At 41.8% G+C, this 19,041-nt stretch overlaps 1 protein-coding gene across 1 annotated transcript in view; it reads left to right on the plus strand.

Annotated features, from left to right (window-relative positions):
- CHAF1A (chromatin assembly factor 1 subunit A) overlaps nt 1-19,041 on the plus strand; it is an 84,629-nt gene that overhangs the window by 24,017 nt on the left and 41,571 nt on the right. The window contains exons 4-6 of the mRNA XM_075283012.1: nt 8,330-8,568; nt 15,209-15,269; nt 18,372-18,431. Of these exons, the coding sequence (XP_075139113.1) occupies nt 8,330-8,568; nt 15,209-15,269; nt 18,372-18,431 (360 nt within the window). The remainder of the gene's footprint in view (nt 1-8,329; nt 8,569-15,208; nt 15,270-18,371; nt 18,432-19,041) is intronic.

The raw sequence follows: 19,041 nt of genomic DNA on the forward strand, positions 1-19,041 counted from the left end.
CAAATAGTTGAAAGCAGCACCGCTTTTAATCTGACACTTTCTGTCATAGAAAGCTGGTCTATTCTATGCTATCTGTGGATTAAAGTAAACCAAACCATCTTCTTTGGTCAAAGGTTTTTGGTTTCTAGTATGACGCTAATGTACCTTGACTATTAGCTGTTATACTTGTTTGGTTGTCGGTATCTCATGGTGTGTCCATAGGGACGCTCTAAATGACTATATAACTGAATGGGTATATCTAATTTTTTTTTAGTTATTGGGCTGTCAAAGTGTTGGACATTTTACCCTATTTTTTTTTTGTATTCCATTTCTATAATCTGGATTTATATTAGCCTATTTAATGTCTGGAATAATACCGTATATACTCGAGTATAAGCCGAGTTTTTCAGCCCAGTTTTTGGGCTGAAAAAGTCTGCCTCGGCTTATATTCGGGTCATTACGGTAATACCGTAGTTACAGACCCGGCATACAGACACGGAGGCGGGTGCCGGGCCGCAACATCGCCCCATGCTCCTGGCAGAAGTACCGGGGCCTTCTAGCAGAAGTACCGTAAGTACTTCTGTAGTTTGAAATAACAACATCGCCCCGGTGTCTGGATGCCAGGCTGTAACTACAGTATCTGCGTAGTCTGTAGCTATAATGGCGACCGCTCTGTTCCAGAGCGGTCGCCATTAGAATCGGCACCTCCACTGTAACTCTTACAGTGGTAATGGCAGAGTTACAGTGGAGATGCCCTTAACTGCGGGGAAGTGGCACTCGCCGCCATTCCCCTGGAGAGAGCGGACGCAACCGCTCTCTCAAATGCTGCCCTGAAGCGCTGAGGGAGATCCCCGGCCGCCGGAGCTGAAGGGGGGGATCCCCGGCAGGAGCACGTACCTGAAGGAAGAAATCCGGAGCTGAAAGAGAGATCCCCGGCAGGAGCGCAGACCTGAAGACCTTGGCTGTCGGATTTGTAGGGAAACTAAGGCCAGCAGAAGCGCTGAGGGGAAATCCAGGCAGCCGAGTCTGCTGGGGATTCCCCTCATCGCTTTTGCAGGTGACTGAACACAGTTCCCCTTCAGCTCCAGCAGCCGGGGATTCCCCTCAGCTCCTCTGTAAAGGCTCCCCCAGCTGCAGTGCTTTTCTTTTGCAGGCTGCTCTATGCAGCCTGCAAAAGAAATGATGATTTTTGCAATGTATTGCAATGCATTAGCATTGTAATGCATTGCATTAGTGATCAGACCCCCTGGGTTTCAAGACCCCTAGAGGGTCTAATAAATGCAAAAAAAAAAAAAAAAAAAAAAAAGTAAAAAAATAGAGTATAAAAAATTCAAATCACCCCCCCTTTCCCTAGAACACATATAAAAGTAATACTGTGAAACACATACACATTAGGTATCCCTGTGTCCGAAAACACCCGCTCTACCAATCTATAAAAATATTCTTCCTGTACGGTACACGCCGTAGCTAGAAAAAAAGTTGTCTAACTGCCCCTTCCCTGAGACTCTTTCCCCCCCTTGGAATTCAGTCTGACTATAGCCAGGCTAAATATAGGGGATCTGCAGTGCTGTTCCGTTGGGAAGGGGTTAATAGGAGTACTGCAGATACCCTATATTTCGCCAGGCTGAATTCCAAGTGGGGGGAAAAAACCCAGTCCTCAAGCTCAGGGAAGGGGCAGACAGACAACCAAAACACCCCCTCCATTTTCCCAGCACCCAGCAACTACTGCACCCAAAAACTCCGACCATTTTAATTTTTGAAATTTTCCAGTAGCTGCTGCATTTTCCCCCTAGGCTTATACTCGAGTCAATAAGTTTTCCCAGTTTTTTGTGGTAAAATTAGGGGGGTTGGCTTATACTCGAGTATATACGGTAATTTATTAGTAGTTTTGTTTTTTTATTTCATACAATATTTTTTTTGTTTGTCCATTTGGAATATTGTTTTTAATTGTTCTGTGTATCCTTTATCTGAATATTGTTTTGTTTTTTTTTGGTCTTTTTAACCAGTTTATGTACTTGAAAAAGGGCGTGAGGGTCCGAAACGCAGTGTTTTAGCGTTGTGCACCTTTTTATCCAATAAATTCTACTGTGACCTTGAGCGCGGTCTATTGCCTTCTTCGTACCATTCATTTAACCCCTTCCCGACATGCGCCGTAATAGTACGGCGCATGTCGGGTGTGTAACTATGGCGACCGCCCGGGAGCCGGGCAGCCGCCATAGCCGCCGGGTGTCTACTGCTTTAAGTCCCTTGAGAAGTCGGACATCTTCTCTTGTGGACAGGAAAGGACGGGCACGGAGTGCAAAAGAACGCACCCCATGCCCATTCAAGTGAATGACAGGTGTCACGGACACATCTAGTGTCTGCTTCTAGTGTCCGTGACAGATTTTGAGCGGACACTACATGTCGGACACCGACGGTAGTGTGAACGCTCCCTTAGTAGATAATTCTCTAGACTCTTCCAACCCCAAGAGACGCTCCCCTATATTGTCCTCTTTGATTGACCAGGGCCTTTATGACGTCTGGCGTTGTCAACATGGCGGGGAACGAGATTATAGTTATTTCTCCTCTTCCTCCTCCTCCTATTCCCGTATTGACGTTTTTCTTACTGATAAAATTGGGCTGATGCAGGCAGATTCTACTGATATTGGGCTGATCACCTGGACTGATCATGCTCCGGTGTCCCTCTCTCTACATGAGAAATTCTCTACTGCTATGCCTACCCAGTGGCGCTTGAATGAGTATATCCTAGATCACCCCTCCTATGGTGAGCACCTCCGTGAAGCCCTGAGGGAATATTTTTCCCTCAACTCCCCCTCCGTATCGGACCCTCATGCGCTCTGGAATGCCCATAAGGCATATATGCGAGGGATGCTTATTCAGGCATGCGCGAGAGCTAAAAAAGAACGGTCTAAAGACATAGATGCTACACTTCGCTCCCTATCCTCCCTCTCCGCAATTAATAAGCTTAATCCTACCCCCATTGTCTCTGCGGAGATTAGGCAATGTCAACTCCGATTGCAGGGCCTTCTGGCTTGCCAACAGGACTTGGCTTTTAAGCGTTTTCAATGTCAGGCCTATGTGCATAACAGTAGAACTAGTGCCTTTTTAGCCAAAAAAATCAAACAGTCACGCCCCAAAACCCGTATTGCTTACCTTGTGGATGACTCGGGTACTAAAGTAATTGACCCCCGCCTTATTGCAGAGCAGTTTCACTTATATTATAAGTCTCTATACAATCTTAGGGATGATCCCCAGACATACCAACCATCTAAGGAGGAAATTGATAGATTCTTAGACTCTGTGGCCCTGCCCCGCCTTTCCCCTGCGCAGTCTGTCTCCCTGGCCTCGCCTATCACCTTGTTTGAGGTTACGGAAGCTATAGCCTCACTGAAACCACTAAAATCTCCTGGCCCTGACGGCTTCTCAGGGATCTATTACAAGAAATACGCAGATATTTTATCCCCTCATCTTTTAGCTGTGTTCAGGAAGGCGGCGGAGGAGCAATGCTTCGCGGAAGAAATGTTGTCGGCCACTATAGTGACCATCCCTAAACCCGGCAAATCTCCCACTGCCCCGGCTAATTTTAGACCTATTTCCCTTTTGAACACGGATATCAAATTGTACGCTAAAATCCTTGCTGAGCGGTTGCTCCTCCTTCTCCCCCAGTTAGTTAGCCCTGACCAGGTAGGTTTTGTATTCGGTAGGCAGGCTCCAGACGGCACACGGAGGTTCATAGACCTTATTCAAAAAGCCGAAAGAGATGGTATGCCTTCTTTGCTTCTGGCTTTGGATGCTGAGAAGGCTTTTGATAGGGTCCACTGGGATTACTTAAATAGCCTTTTGGATAAGTTTGGTATGGGGCCAGTCTTTAAATTTGCTATTCTAGCTCTGTACTCCCATCCGTCGGCTCGTGTGCTCTCATCGGGCTTCTTGTCTGAGCCCTTTCGGATCTTGAATGGTACCCGCCAGGGTTGCCCTCTTTCCCCTATTATCTTTGCGCTGGTGATGGAGCCCCTGGCGGAGTCCATTCGGTCGGCGGAAAATATTGAGGGTATTACTGTGGGCCGCCAGCAGCATAAAATTGGCCTATATGCTGATGATGTTATACTGGCCCTGACTTCCCCTGGTCCCTCCTTGAGTGCTGCTACGGAGGTCCTAAAGAGATTTGGTAAAGTTTATTATAAGGTAAATTCCTCTAAATCACAGATCTTGCCTGTTATCATCTCTCCCTCGTTGAGACTGGATCTTAGTATTCAATTCCCCTACCAATGGAATGATTCCCGTATAGCTTACCTTGGCATCTCCCTGACGGCCCCTAGTTCGGATCTGTTCTCTGCCAATTACATCCCCCTTCTGACCAAAATTACTTCTCTCCTTGCCTCCTTCTCACAACCGATGTTGTCTTGGGCTAGCAGAATCGCCATTGTCAAAATGGTGTTACCTCTAATTTTGTATATGTTCCGCACAGTTGCCATCCCCCTCCCTGACTCATATTTTACTAAGCTTCAGTCTATTCTTTCCAATTATATATGGGAGGGTAAGAGATCCAGGGTCCGACTTAAGGTGATGACGCGTCCTTGGTCCCATGGGGGTTCGGGTGTCCCAGATGTTAGAAAATATTATATGGCGTCTATCCTTGATCAACTTAAGGTTGGGTGGGATGAGACTTCTAAATGGCGTTGGGCCGAAATTGAGGAAAGCCTTCTAGATGCCCCGCTTATGAGTATTTTACGTCCTAAGGATTTGAGCCCCCCCATCACTTCCCCTCCCTTGCTGAGTATTAGGGCCTCAGTGACTGCTTGGCGCTACTTTTTGTCATATACCTCCAGGGAAGACCTGGTCCCTTTGTCGAAGTTACCCCTATTATATTTGACCTCTTTTCTCCCCCAGCTGTGACTCCGTGGATGGGTCTCTAGGGGGTCTCTATAAAGTGGCCCATCTGTACTCTGATGACGGGTTTAAGTTGTTCTCTATGTTACAGGAAGAGTTCCATCTCCCTAAAACAGACTTCTTTAAATATTTGCAGTTGCGTCATTTTTTTTCAATTCTACGAGCCCTCTATATTGACCTTTCCCAGGCTAGCCTTAAAACTGTGGAATAGATCCACGCCTGTTAGAGGTGGGTTATCTGTGTTTTATGGCTTTTTCTCTGTCCCCCCGGAGCGGATCAAGCCTCTTCACCTGCTCCGTTGGGAAGCGGATCTTGCCAGAACCATCCCTCTGTCGGACTGGTATATTGCAGCTGGGTTTGTTAAACGCGTATCTAGGGGGGCGTCTCATTGGGAAACGGCCTTGAAAATTATGCTGCGGTGGTATAGGACCCCAACCCAAATGGCGCACATTGATTCTTCTTGTTCCAGACTCTGCTGGAGGGGATGCGGCCAAGTAGGTTCCTTCTTGCATTTGTGGTGGGACTGCCCTCCGGTTCGAGCCTTCTGGATAGCGGTATTTCACTTCATGTCCACCATAGCCGGTTTTGATATCAGTCCTTCTCCTGGTCTCGCCCTTTGCTTCTTAGACGTTGGTAGTTTTCCCTCAGAGATGCAGGTCGTTCTGGGATAGATCGTGCTCGTAGCTCGGGCCATGATCGCTCGTCAGTGGAAGTCCGCTCTTTGTTTAACCGTAGCTGAATTATTCCACCATGTGAACTTGGCATGCACCTTGGAACGTCTGTTGTCCAATAAAAACCATACTTACGCCAAGTTTCGATCCCAGTGGTCCCTTTGTATCTCGTATGTGGAGTCTAATAAGGGAGTTCTTTCTCCTCGGCCTCAGGCTGCTCCCATGGGGACCCCTTGATCTCTACCTACTGTGTTGTTACCCCAGGTGGCTTTATTTTCTTTTTTGGCTGTACCTTGTGTTTCTTCAGTATTGTATTCAGGTATGTGGTTATGTTGTTTGTTATTGTTTGGTTTTCTTGTTCTCTTCCGTCCCTATCCCGTCTCTCCTATTCTTTCTTTTCACTATTCCCTTCCTGTACCTCTCTGGTTGTGTTCCCTTCTTCATTCTCTTTTCTCTTTGTCTTGCTTTGTAGATTTTTCCCTCCTTTTTGCCCTCTCGTAGAATTGGTGTCTTTGTAGCGTTTGTATATTTGGTCCTTTGGTCTTTGTTTATTTGGTCATGTTTGTGTCATCCATGTATTTGGGTTGCAGCCCGAAGTTCCAATTTGCAATTCCTGTTCTACTGATTGGACCTCTGCCGGTTCTTTTTATGTTTGTAATTGTTTTTCTATTATATTGTAAAAGTTTTCTTCTTTTTCAATAAAAATCATATTTAAAATACAAATCTATAAAAATATTTTTCCTGTTCGGTAAACGCTGTAGTGGGAAAAATAGTCTAAAGTGCCAAACCGCCGTTTTTTCAATGTTTTGATTCTGATAAAAAATTTGAATAAATAGTGATCAAAGCAATAACATTTCCCGAAAATGGTAGAACTAAAAAAGTACACCCGGCCCCGCAAAAAGACACCCTATGCATCCCCGTACACTGACGTATAAAAAAGTTACGGCTGTCTGAATATGGCGACTTTTAGAAAAAATTTTTTTTAACAGTTTTGGATTTTTTTAAGGGGTCAAAAAGTAAATAAAACCATATAAATTTGGTATCCCTGGAACCGTACTGATACACAGAATACAGGAGTCATGTCATTTTGGCTGCACAGTGAACACCGTAAAACCAAAGCCCGTAAAAGTCGCAGAAATACATTTTTTCTTCAAATCCACCCCATTCTGAATTTTTTTTTTCCAGCTTCCCAGTACATTATATAGAATAATTAATGGTGGCATCATGAAGAAATTTTTGTCCCACAAAAATTAAGACCTCATATGGCTCTGGGAGCGGAGAAATAAAAAAGTTATGGGGTTCAGAAGGAGGGGAGTCAAAAACGAAAATCAAAAAATGCCATCGGTGGGAAAGGGTTAAATGGGAGTCAATGATTTTTTTTTTTTTTTTATTTATTTTTTTATAAATCTATATAATGGTCTGTTACTGCTAGTAATGGGTTAATAAATATACCCATATACGAGTGATTTCTGAGTGTCTGTCAGCTGCTAGCAACCTCTGCCTTTGTTTACCTGGTTTTTACTTCCTGTGTAGCTACACTAGTTCTCTCACTCTCAGCTCCCCCTCCTTTCTCACTCTGTTACAAAACCCTCCCTGTCTCGCTAGCCTAGCCCCTCCCACCCTCCCTGTCTCACTAAGACTAGCGATCCCACCCATTACTACCACCTCCCTCAGTCTCCCTAGCTAATCTATTCCGCCCACTACTAGAAGTTAGGAAGACGGGAAGAACTGTTACTCGGACATAGGAAGGCTTGGTAAGTACTGATTGGGATAGGGAAAGGGGAAGAGTAATGGTGACATTCCGTTTCGGAAGCTGTGAAACAGGACGTCACCAGATTCAGAAAGTGTCCTTGGAGTGGTTACATGATCGCTCCAGGGAGATGGCTAATTATAGATTTATTTATTTTTTATCGAAGTTAGTTAGAAGTTAGATTGGGGAGGGAGTTTAGTTTAGGGGTTAATTATCAGTTTATACTGGACAACCCCTTTAATGCTTCAGCATATTACACAGATCCAGGACTAGATTGGTACTAACAAAACAGGCAAGGTACTGTACTAAAGTCATTCCAACCCACACATATAACAATAGGGAGCCCTGATTCTTCCCTGGTGACAAACACATTTCCTAGTTGAAGATGGTCCCATCATTCCTGGTCCCTGGCATGACTTTCCTCTTCTTCCTAGTCTCCAGTGTGGTGACTGTCCATTGCTAACCTTGACAATACTTTGTAACATTTCATAGACCAAAACCAGAACTTGAAGGCTTTGTGCACATGAATGGGGCATGACCCAAAATAGCAATTATAAAATCAAATTTTGTGCCACAGTAAATATACGATTTACATTTCTGTAAACTGAAAATTAAAGCTGTCAGAATTTGAGAAAATAATGCAAAAATTTGTATTTTAGTTAGTGTTTGATTTCTGTAAGGATGTTAATCCCTTCCTGACATCCGCTGTAATAGTATAGCACAGCAGGGATGGTCTTCCCTGGACATAAGTGCTCAGCTTGTAATAATCACAACACAGTAATCATTTTCCTGGCAATGGGCTGCGCACCTGGGTGTTTATCACATGACTATGGACTGATATTTATCTACAAGGAGTAAGCAGATTGAATGAAAGCAAGAAGAGGTCTAGAAAAGCATAAGAAATCGATACATAAGTATATTACAAAATTGTACAACTTATTATACAAGCATAAACCTTGGTCTCAATATTGTTCTTAAAATAGTCAACCCCTTTAAGGAATATTATGTAATTCATGCTTTAAATATTTTAAATTTGCAGAGCAAAGAACAGCCGAAAAAGCGCAAGTTGCAGGCTGAAAAGGAGCAACGGATTAAAGTTAAAGAGGAAGTAAAGCTTGCTAAGGAAAGGGCGAAGGAAGAAGCCAAGAAAAAAAAAGAGGAAGAGCGTGAGTTGAAGGCAAAAGAGCGGAAAGAGAAAAAAGAAAAGGAGAATCAGGAAAAAGCAGAAAAGCTTAGACTAAAAGAGGAAAAGAAAAAGGAGAAGCTTGAGGCTATTGAGTGAGTAATTGTGTTTTAAAATTGACTTTTCTAATCCTTATTGATGTGATATTACAGCGTACTGTCAGTTTTCCAGGTATGCACCCCATTGCTGGACACTAGAGATGAGTGAGTAGTATTCGATTAAGTACCTTGCTCCCATAGGAATGCGTGTAAGCGGCCGAACATCTAGGGGTTAAGCGCATCAAATATTCACTGCGCTTAACCCCTTGATGTTCGGCCGCTTATACGCATTCCTATGGGAGCGAGGTATTCGATCGACTACTACTCCCTCATCTCTACTGGAGATATGTGTGCTGTTAATTTCAGGTTTTTTGATTTTTACCATAAGTAGTATACAAGCACTGTCAGAATATGTAATTCAGAGCTGGCACAGATGCAGGAAGCAAGTCAAAAGCTTTGGTTGATGTTTAATGGTATGACAGTTGCTCCACATGGACCAGGAGACACTATATAGGGAAGACCTTGCACCCATCTAAGTTCAGCTGAGGAGGTTGACCAAAGTAATTAAGGGGATGTGTGGATTAGAGTGCAAACACAATCAGGAACCGTTTTTGACAAAATGTGGCCCTGGCCAAAATTAAGTAGGGCCCCAAAATCTGACATTCCATCAACAGTCATATTTAGTCATTTCAGTAGTCAGTGCTGCCATTCTAGCGGCACTGACATAGTAGTTGTGAAACCACTGTGTGTACACCGTTATACTAAGGAGAATTATTACCACTATACAATTACCAAACAAAACACATCATTTAAAGACCACTAATACCTATATAATAGGCCCAGGTTGCACACTACCTCGACACGGTGACTACCTCCATGTGGTGATTGTGCACTGGAGGGTACTGCTGTGCCCCTCCTATTACATGAATAATAGCATTCTGTGCACTGGCAGCTTTCACGTGGAGGCCACTAGAACATTCTGCCCTCAACAGATCACATACTGATGTCCTGTCCTGTCTGCCCCCTTATAAATCAATACCCCTTACTAATAATAAGTTCTTATAAATAATACAATCCCCCCCACCTTATCAATAATAATTTCCTCCTTTTATAAGTAATAGTTCCTTCTCATAAATAGCCCTCCTTATATATAATAGTTCCCCAAACCTTCTTAATAGTCTTTCCTTTTATTGCTTCCTTATTAATAATAACCCCGGCCTTGTCAAGTTACCCTTATAAGTAATAGTTCCTCCAGCTTTACTAATAAGATCCTTTTATTAATAATAATAATAATAATATAATAATAATCTCCCACTGGCCTCGTTAATAATAGTTCATATCTATCTACTATAACTATCTATCTATATCTACATCTACATCTGCAGGAAAAAAAGGCTACACCGTATTAAGCGCATTGAGACTAGGGAACTCTCCTCAGGGTGTTGTGATCACTTATACCTTGTAAAAGAATAATGGGAGGAATGGCATGCCTTCCCTGAAAACAAAAGTTATGGGAACTAGAATTATTTGATGTGCCAGTTGCCTTATTCGGGATTGAAATGATTTTTTTTAATTCTTTTATTTTTATATTTTTTCTTATTTTGGAAATTGTATATTGCTTTGATCAGTTATTAAATTTTTTTGGCACTAAGGTTTTTTTTTCCTGCTATGGCATTCACTGTACAGGAAAAATCAAAAATGAAAATAATAAAAGCCATTAAGCTGCATTCACATTTGTACCAGAGACTCCGTTATAGTAAATAGTTTGCATTGGATGTTGTGTACTTCAATTACTTTTTTTTTTCCTCATTGTTTTGGTCCTCTTCCAGACCAGAATAATGTAAAAAATATGCAAATCTATTCTCCAGGATGTAAATAGAACAGTGCACTCTGTATGCCGCCCTCTAGAGGGCAGCCTCCTTAACATCATGCATGACTTAATAAGCCTACTATCATGATGCTGATTTAATTGCCAAATTAGTATTTCTATTCCAAAAGGAGCAGATTCCCAGCTATGGACAGCGCTGTTTCAGTCTTTTGGACCTCCTCAGCATAGCGCAGGGATACTGATTTGGCAGAGTGAGAGACTATACACCAGGGTCGGGGGATAATCGTACACATTAGGGAGAGCATGTGACTACATAGGCAATACGGAGACTTGCAAGTCATTCCTGCTCCGCTAGGGATTCTGGGTAAAAAATATGCAAATCTATTCTCCAGGATGTAATTAGGAGAACAGTGCCTCTGTATACTGCCCTCTAGACATCTGCACCTTACAGCCACAAACTTAAATGTATTTTGAGATTTTAAGTGATAGACCAACACAAAGTAGCACATAATTGTGAAGTATAACAAAAATGATACATGGTTTTCAAGATTTTTAACTCCTTCCTGACATCCGCCGTAAAAAAAAAAGCTTCCTAATTAGGAAGCTGTTTTTGGACCATGCCGTGTTTTCTGGAGCGTTTTTTTTGGTAAAAACCACTTTAGAAAAGGCCAGGCGGTTTTCCCCTCCCCTAAAGTGAATGGACTGTAAAAAAAAAAAAAAAAAAAAAAGTGTTGTGTTTTTTTGCAACAAAAAAAAAGCGCCAAAAACATGATGTTTTTTTGCAAAAAAGCAACGCGTAGTTCGCCTCCCATTCACTTCTGTTGCTTTCCTCAGGCGGAATCCGCCTGAAAAAAGGCCATGTCGCTTCTTTTTTCTGCTAGTGGCAAAAAACTGCTAGCAGAAAAACGAAAGTTAGCGATCTCCATAGACCACCATTCTATGGAGGCGGCAAAATCCGGAAGAGTGGCTTGAAGAAAAGCATTGTTGAAAAAAGACATAAGTGCTGATTTCAGTTTGCCACAAGCCATTTAGGGAACACCGCAAACGTGGAGGAAGGTGCTCTGGTCAGATGAGACCAAAGTTGAACTTTATGGCCTAAATGTGAAGCTCTATGTGTGGGGGAAAAGTAACACTGCTCATCACCCTGAACCCACCATCCACACTGTGAAACATGGTGGTGGCATCATCATGCTGTGGGGATGCCTTTCTTCAGCAGGAACAGGGAAGCTGGTCAGAGTTGATAGGAAGTTGGATGGAGTTAAATACAGGGCAATCCTGGAAGAAAACATGTTAGAGGCTGCAAAAGGCTTGAGACTGGGAAAGAGATTCACCTTCCAGCAAGACAATGACCCTTAACGTACAGCCAGAGCTACAGTGGAATGGTTTGGATCAAAGAATATTCATGTGTTAGAATGGCCCAGTCAAAGTCCAGACCTAAATCCCATTGAGCATCTGTGGCAAGATATGAAATCTACTGTTTACAGACGCTCTCCATCTAATCTGGCTGAGCTTGAGCTATTTTGCAAAGAAGAATGGGCAAAAGTCTCTGTCTCTAGATGCACAAAGCTGGTCGAGACATGCCTCAAAAGACTTGCAGCTGTAATTGCAGCGAAAGGTTGCTCTATGAAGTATTGATATTGAGGGGCTGAATACTTTTGCACAGTCAGTTTTTCAGATTTTTCATCAAAATTTTGAAAACTGTCATTTTTCCTTCCACTTCACAATTATCTACTACTTTGTGTTGCTCTATCACTAAAAATCTCAATAAAATACATTTGAAGAGCTCAACGGAAAAATGGCCTAAGTCCACTTTTTGTCATATTTCAAATTATTACCTAGAAAGCTTCTTTGTACCTCGTTCTATGCATTGGGTTTACAAGGTACCTAGGATTAATGACCTAAGTCCATATATTTCAATGCAGAAGAATTTACATTCAATGGAATAATGGCCTAAGTCCAATACAAACTTACTTCACTCTCGTTGGTCATTTTTTCATTGAAATCGTGACTTCCGGTCTGTTGTTTATATTAGTGTAAAAACTTTGTCTTAATGTTTAAAAGGCTCTAAATCGACTTTTGCACATATTTAGCGCCGAAAAGGGAGGCAGGTAATTATTATTCTTCATCGTTTAATAATAGTAGTAATTAATAATATTAAATAAATAATATTTATACATGAAGCTGCAATTTTTTTTAATAAATAATACAATTTATGATTAGGATTAACGGTGTTCATTAGCTGATTACATTGGATAGATATATTCCACAATAATGCCCGTTTGCTTTAGGCTAAAACTTTAAATTTCGTTTTTCTCACAATATTGATTTTTGGACTTAGGCCATTTTTCCGTTGAGCTCTTCATTTGTTTGTGGTTGTAAGGTGGCAAAATGTGGAAAAGTTCAAGGGGTATGAATACTTTTGCAAGGCACGGTATCTCACTTAAAGCTCACACAGACTTGTATCTTCTTTGCATTAACCTGCAAATTAGTGTGACTATCCACAATTGAATTGATATTCAGAAATGAATTAGTTGCCTATCCTGGGATGTGTATTGTGAATTGAGTTACCATATACAGAAGATGCACTCATACTCAAAAACAGACCTTAGTACAATGAACAAAAGTCTTGACTAGACTTTTTTTTTTTTTTGTGTGTGAAATTATCCAGATTTGGATTTGTTAGTCAAGAAACCATTTTAAGGAGGACCTTTCATGGGTTTGGGCACGGGCAGTTCTATATACTGCTGGAATTCAGCCAGCTGTCGACTTTCCCGATCTATGCCCCTGGTAAAGAGCTATCGGTACCATAGCTCTTTACAGTCAGAAGGGCATTCCTGACAGTCTGTCAGGAACGGCCTTCTCCACAGCAGCACCTATAGCACGCTGTACAGTGTGAGTGGGGAGGATAATTTTAAATGGAGTTCCCTGGGCTTTAAAATGAAACCACTTCACCCACTCACATTTGGATTACTTCTTGCATACCTATTACTTCTCCCCTATCCTGTTGATTTGAGTCACTGGTTTTCTCTGCTCTCCCCTGTGATTCAGTGTTTGTAGAACACCACCATTGGATACTTCCAGCTATGAGGATGAATTTTTAGGTTCTTATTCAGGAGAATTTTAATCTCATTTGCTCCCGATGCCGCCTGCTCAGATAACGAGTGGACTGCTGGCCGGTGACGTACTATTGCGTCCATTTTCCAAGTACCAAGCACCCAGAATGTCATGTATCACTAAAGGATTAATGGTCGGGATAATTATAAACATCAGGGAGAGTGTGTGCCTACATAGGCAGTACGGAGACTTGCAAGTCATTCCTGCTCCGCTAGGGATTCTGGGTAAAAAATATGCAAATCTAGACGAGCATTATCAGGGAGGGAGGGGGCGTTCCTCCCGGCTCTCACAGCACAGCGCGATTTGGCTGTGCTGTGAAGAAGGACGTCTCTGGCTAACTGTCAGAAACGCCCTTCTGACCATAGAAGAGCTACGGTACCGGGACCGTAAGCTCTTCACACCGGGCCCACATCGGGAAAGCCGACAGTGTGCTGAACTCAGCGCGCTGTCAGCTTTCCGGCAGTATATAGAACTGCCTGTGGGCAAAATGGTGAAAGGTCCTCTTAAATAGACTTTTTAACTGAGTCATGCATGATGTTAAGGATGCTCCCCTCTAGAGGGCGGCGTACAGAGTGCACTGTTCTCCTAATTACATCCTGGAGAATAGATTTGCATATTTTTTACTTTAAAGGATTAATATACACTATGAATTGTTCTACTGTCTGTTGTACCAATTGTTTTCTCTCAAAATCTGCACTATTTAAGTGTTGTGTTTTTGTTTTTTGGCACATCTATATTCTGCAGTGTATGTGTGGTATTGGTGAGAACTTTTTTTTTTTTTTTTTTTCTCTCATATAATAACTACAAGAATCTCAGGGAAGAATCAAGATCCCCCATTTTGCAATTAGGGCAGTAAGTTTCCAAATTCTGGACTTCCCAAAAAATCTGACTCTCTATGGAATTTGGTTAAAGTTCTAAATGCAGCTGTAATACTCAGTTCTGCGCTGAAGACTGTAATCTATTCTCAGGAAATGCATACTTATCCTTATATACTGTATGTAGATTACTGTTCAGTCAGGCACAGCTGATTACCAGGAAGATGTTTGATTACTGTGCTGTGATTATAACCATGTTCATCACATGACCATGGATTGATTTCTAGCCACTCAAAATGAGTGTAATGAATGCCAGCAAGCAGAAATCTAGAAAATTCTGAGGAATTGATACAGAAAGTAGATTAGAAAACTTTTCATCAAATAAGATCATAATATTGGTCTGAAACTGGACAATCCCTTGAAGAGTTTTATGGCCTATCCACACCAATCAGTTTACAGCCCCATGTTGTGTATAATACAGGCACCAGAAACTTCCCCGTACTGGTTGATGTGTGTAGAAGCTGTCAATTCCCTCACCTATCAGATATTTTTGGCGTATTCTGGACAATCCTTTTTAAGACCTCTCAGCTCCTCATCATACATTACCCTTGCAAGGACATGTATGATGGGGAGGGATATGGTATCAGAATTTCTCCCCATCATAGAAACTGTCAGGGGGTCGTCACTGCTGGACCTGCCTGATTTTTAGGCTATAAAATGTTGGCACTTGTGTTTTTTTTTTTTGTTTTTTTTTATTTTCTTGCTTAAGAGTGCCTTATGGCTACAGTGGTGACCAGACTGTACCCGAGAATTGCATCAGACAGAGGAAATTCCTGAAGGCAGGCCATTGTTTACTGTTGGAAGATTGAGCATTAAAAGGTTAAGCACAGAAACTTAGAATCAATTTCACAAAATTGCTAAATTTATCTTTCTCTTTTAGAGCCAAACAAGAGGAAAAACGTAAAAAAGAAGAGGAAAAACGAATTAAGATAGAAGAAAAGGTAAATTCTTCAATACTGCAGTTAATACTATTCAGTATTTCTAGAAATGTTATTTGTATTACTTTTTTTCATATTTAGAATTGAATGTCACATAAATTTGTCCTGTACCCAGGATAAAAAAATAAATAAATCAAAAATTTAAATGTATATCTCACCAGGTCTCAAAAGCATACCTCAAATATTGTATCTTATGTAATAAGTCTTATTCCAAAGATATAACAGTGGTGTTGTTTATGCAAGTTAGAGTCCAATTAGGTGGTAACACTGCATGACTTACAGCACACAGATACCACCCAGGTAGAGACCAGTGGTGCCACACATTTGCTTAATAGGTTGTTGAAACAGAGACTACTTTGAATGTCGGATTGATCCCTGGTTCTCCTTGTGAATGCGTACGAGTTATGCAGTGAAATCATGTAGTATAGGTTTACGTTCTCTGTTGTTCAAGCAAGCGCTGTAAAGCCCAGTAGTAGAAACAATTTACAACGCATAGTGCAGGCTTTGGGCACTGCGGGCAGCAGTATCTTGAGTCTCTATGAATATCCTCTTTGGCACAAACCCTGCACCTTTTCTGGGGATTTTGTTTCTCTGTTGGTGGAAGGATGTCGGAAAAGTGTATGCCATGCAGCCACTGACAGATTCCAACTCTGTGCCCACAGGAACAGTACCAGATCGATAGTATTCTAAAAGTTGTTTCTTCCTTGAACTTTAGGAAGGGAGCCTAGTTTCCACATCCTATCCTTCCTATCCTATCCTTCCTATACTAATACTTTACTAATACTATACTTACTAATACTAATTACTATTACTTTATTACTAATTATTACTTTACTAATATAATAAAAAATTATAATTATTATAATATATATATATATATATATATATATATATATATATATATATATATATGTGAAAGTTTGTATGTTATTTGAATGAAATTTGGCACATAGATAGATTATAACCTTGATTAAAATATAATATACTTTTTATTCCGGTAAATGACATGGCTTCGCGACTGTTATGAATTTTTGTTCACATACTATATTACACTGCTCTTATCTCAGCTTCTGAGAAAGCCAGGGCTCTTATCTCTCTGTGTAAACACATGCTAACCTTCTGTGGTTTGTGTTCATGCATTTGCATATTATCTGATCTGCTCCAGGCACTGCAGACAACTTGACATGGGTAAATATCTTTAATCCAAATGGGCAGTTTGTCAATTTTAAACATGCCTGGAAAAAGAAAATCTAATTTGTCGCAAACAACGAGAGCTATGAAGGAAGCCAAAAGTCAATAGAGTTCTCCTCAAGCGGAACTGAGAGGGATCATTGACGCCAACAACACATGTATTATATGGCGCCGCAGCGAGCTGCTGTGATGCCGGGACAATTACAGGCACGGTGCGAACAAGCTCTTCAGTGCCAGGCCAACTTAAGAGCTGCCGAAGCAGGCGGATCATCAACGCCAACAACACACTCATTATATGGCATCCCAGCGAGCTGCTGAGATGCTGGAACAATCACAGGCACGGTGTGAGGAACAAGTTCAGCAGCAGGACAGATTGAGCGCTGCCAAAACACTGGAGCAGGCAAACCATCAACGGCAGCAATTTGCGAATCATCCACTCCAACAACCCGCAGAGGCATATATACATTGTCTACACCTTAAGCTATTATTTTAAATGTATTTTTTTATATGAATGTGCAAATATATAGGTGCAAATATGTGTGTTTAGTGCATTTTTTCAAAAAATTATTTGTCACAAAGTTGCATGAAGGTGGATGTGGCTATTGATGACCCATTGAGACTTATGTAATCTTCAGGTTGTCTACTTTCAAAAAATATATAGGGTTTAGGGGTTCACTCACTCACTTCTTCCAGAGCTGGGTTCAAGCTTCTACATATGTGCAGTCGGCTCTACCGTCGGGCCTCGGGCGGGGCTGGAGATTTCTCTTGCAGCATTGGGTATGCCCCCAGTGCTGTTTGAGCGCTGGGGACCGCCCCCAGTGCTGCAAGAGAACTAATTTGCATACAGACGAAAACTGGGATTTCTACCTAATGGTGGCGCGGAGAATACCTCTAAAGGTAGTAGAAGAAAAGCCTTTCTTCTTCTGTGATCGAGAGAAAATGTGCTTTTAATGATAGAATCCCTTTAAATCAAAATTGCATGAAGGTTCATTCTGGCAATGCTGCCATACCTTTTATATTTTCTTAATGTTGCAATTTAGGTTTGATTTGTCCATCTCAAAACTGTGAAAATTTCTCTGGCAGCCAGAGGTGCAAAATTTCCAGAGACCCTTGGCAGTGAAAGGGTTAATACCCATGTAAGTTGGGCAACCAGGGGGACTAAAGCTTTGTTTTTGTTTTTTTCCTCTTAAATTCTGAAAGCAATGGTTTAACCATTTTCACTTTCACAAAGTTTGTAGAGCTAAACTCTACACTCTTCCTGACCTGTGAAATGAATCGGGGATTCATCAATGGCTATATTTTTTATGAGGGGTGTATACTTCTGCAAAGATTTTATGCGGTGAGTTAGTTCTGCAGGATGTGACTGTACATCCTTGTAGAACAAGAGAACCAATCAGCGGTCTGACGTGTATAACCAATCAGCGGTCTGGAAGTGCTAAAAACAACAACAACAAAAAGCCACCAATATTAGATCTGCGAGGATCTGACACAAGAATCCCTGCAAGTCTGCTCCCAGACATCACAGCTTCCAGTAATGTTTACTTGCTACTAGCCGTGTTGTTTCTGTGGGTTAGCACTGCAGCACAGAAACCCAACACTACAGTTTGTATAGCAGACAATAAGTGTGCCTCCTGGCGTCTCTGGGAGCCATACTGTCCTGGTACAGCTGTGTTGTGATTTCCGACCTTTGCAGATTGCATATTTATTGCTTATCTTAAGTATAGGCTATTAGTATTAAAAAATGGATAAGCACTTTAATGTGGTTTTCTTGTGAAGACTAAACCTGTCCATATGATAAGGGCATATGAGCATGTTGGAATTTCATCAGCACCCACACACTCTGTAGATGGAATAGTTGTATTGTGGTGTTATAAACAAACGAGTACTAAAAAACCCCTCTATTTCTATTTCTAGCGCATGAAAGCAGAGATTACTAGGTTTTTACAGAAACCCAAAACCTCTCAGACTCCTAAGGTAAGATATTAAAAACTGCTCTCTAATATTTTTCATATTAAGTCTCTTGTTGATATGGGCAACAATGCCAATCCTTTTTTTTTTTTTTGACCGTTTTGAGCAAGTTGTCCCAACAATGCTAGGTTCACATTTGCGTCGGGATGTCTGTTGGTAGGCTCTTCAGTAGGCTCCCGGCTGTCCTAGGGACAAGTTGGATCCTGCGACCTCGCCATGCAGGAGCCGGCCTGAAACTTTAAAGGTGTGGGAACTGGCCTCGGGGGATATTTTTAAACTTTGTGGGGGGACTTTATGCCCACGATCAGAGTCTTCTCTGGTGTCTCCGTTGTACCGGCAGAGACCTGGTTGCTATGGCGACCAGGTATCCGCTGTAATAGAATGGCGGATGCTGGGGAGGGTTTTAGCTGCCGGGACCCATAGCGGGAAACCATCAGGAGCGTAGTGATGCTTGCAATTCTGCTCCTCTGCCTCCCCCTTATAATCCACATTAGGACTATAAGATGCACCCCCATTTTACTCCCAAATTTGGGGGGAAAAAAATTCTCGTAGTCCAAAAATACGGTAGTTAACCATGAGCATCGTAATAATACGGGACTGTAATGCCGCAGGCACA

The sequence above is a fragment of the Leptodactylus fuscus genome, chromosome 1 (assembly GCF_031893055.1).
Source record: "Leptodactylus fuscus isolate aLepFus1 chromosome 1, aLepFus1.hap2, whole genome shotgun sequence".
NCBI lineage: Eukaryota > Metazoa > Chordata > Amphibia > Anura > Leptodactylidae > Leptodactylus > Leptodactylus fuscus.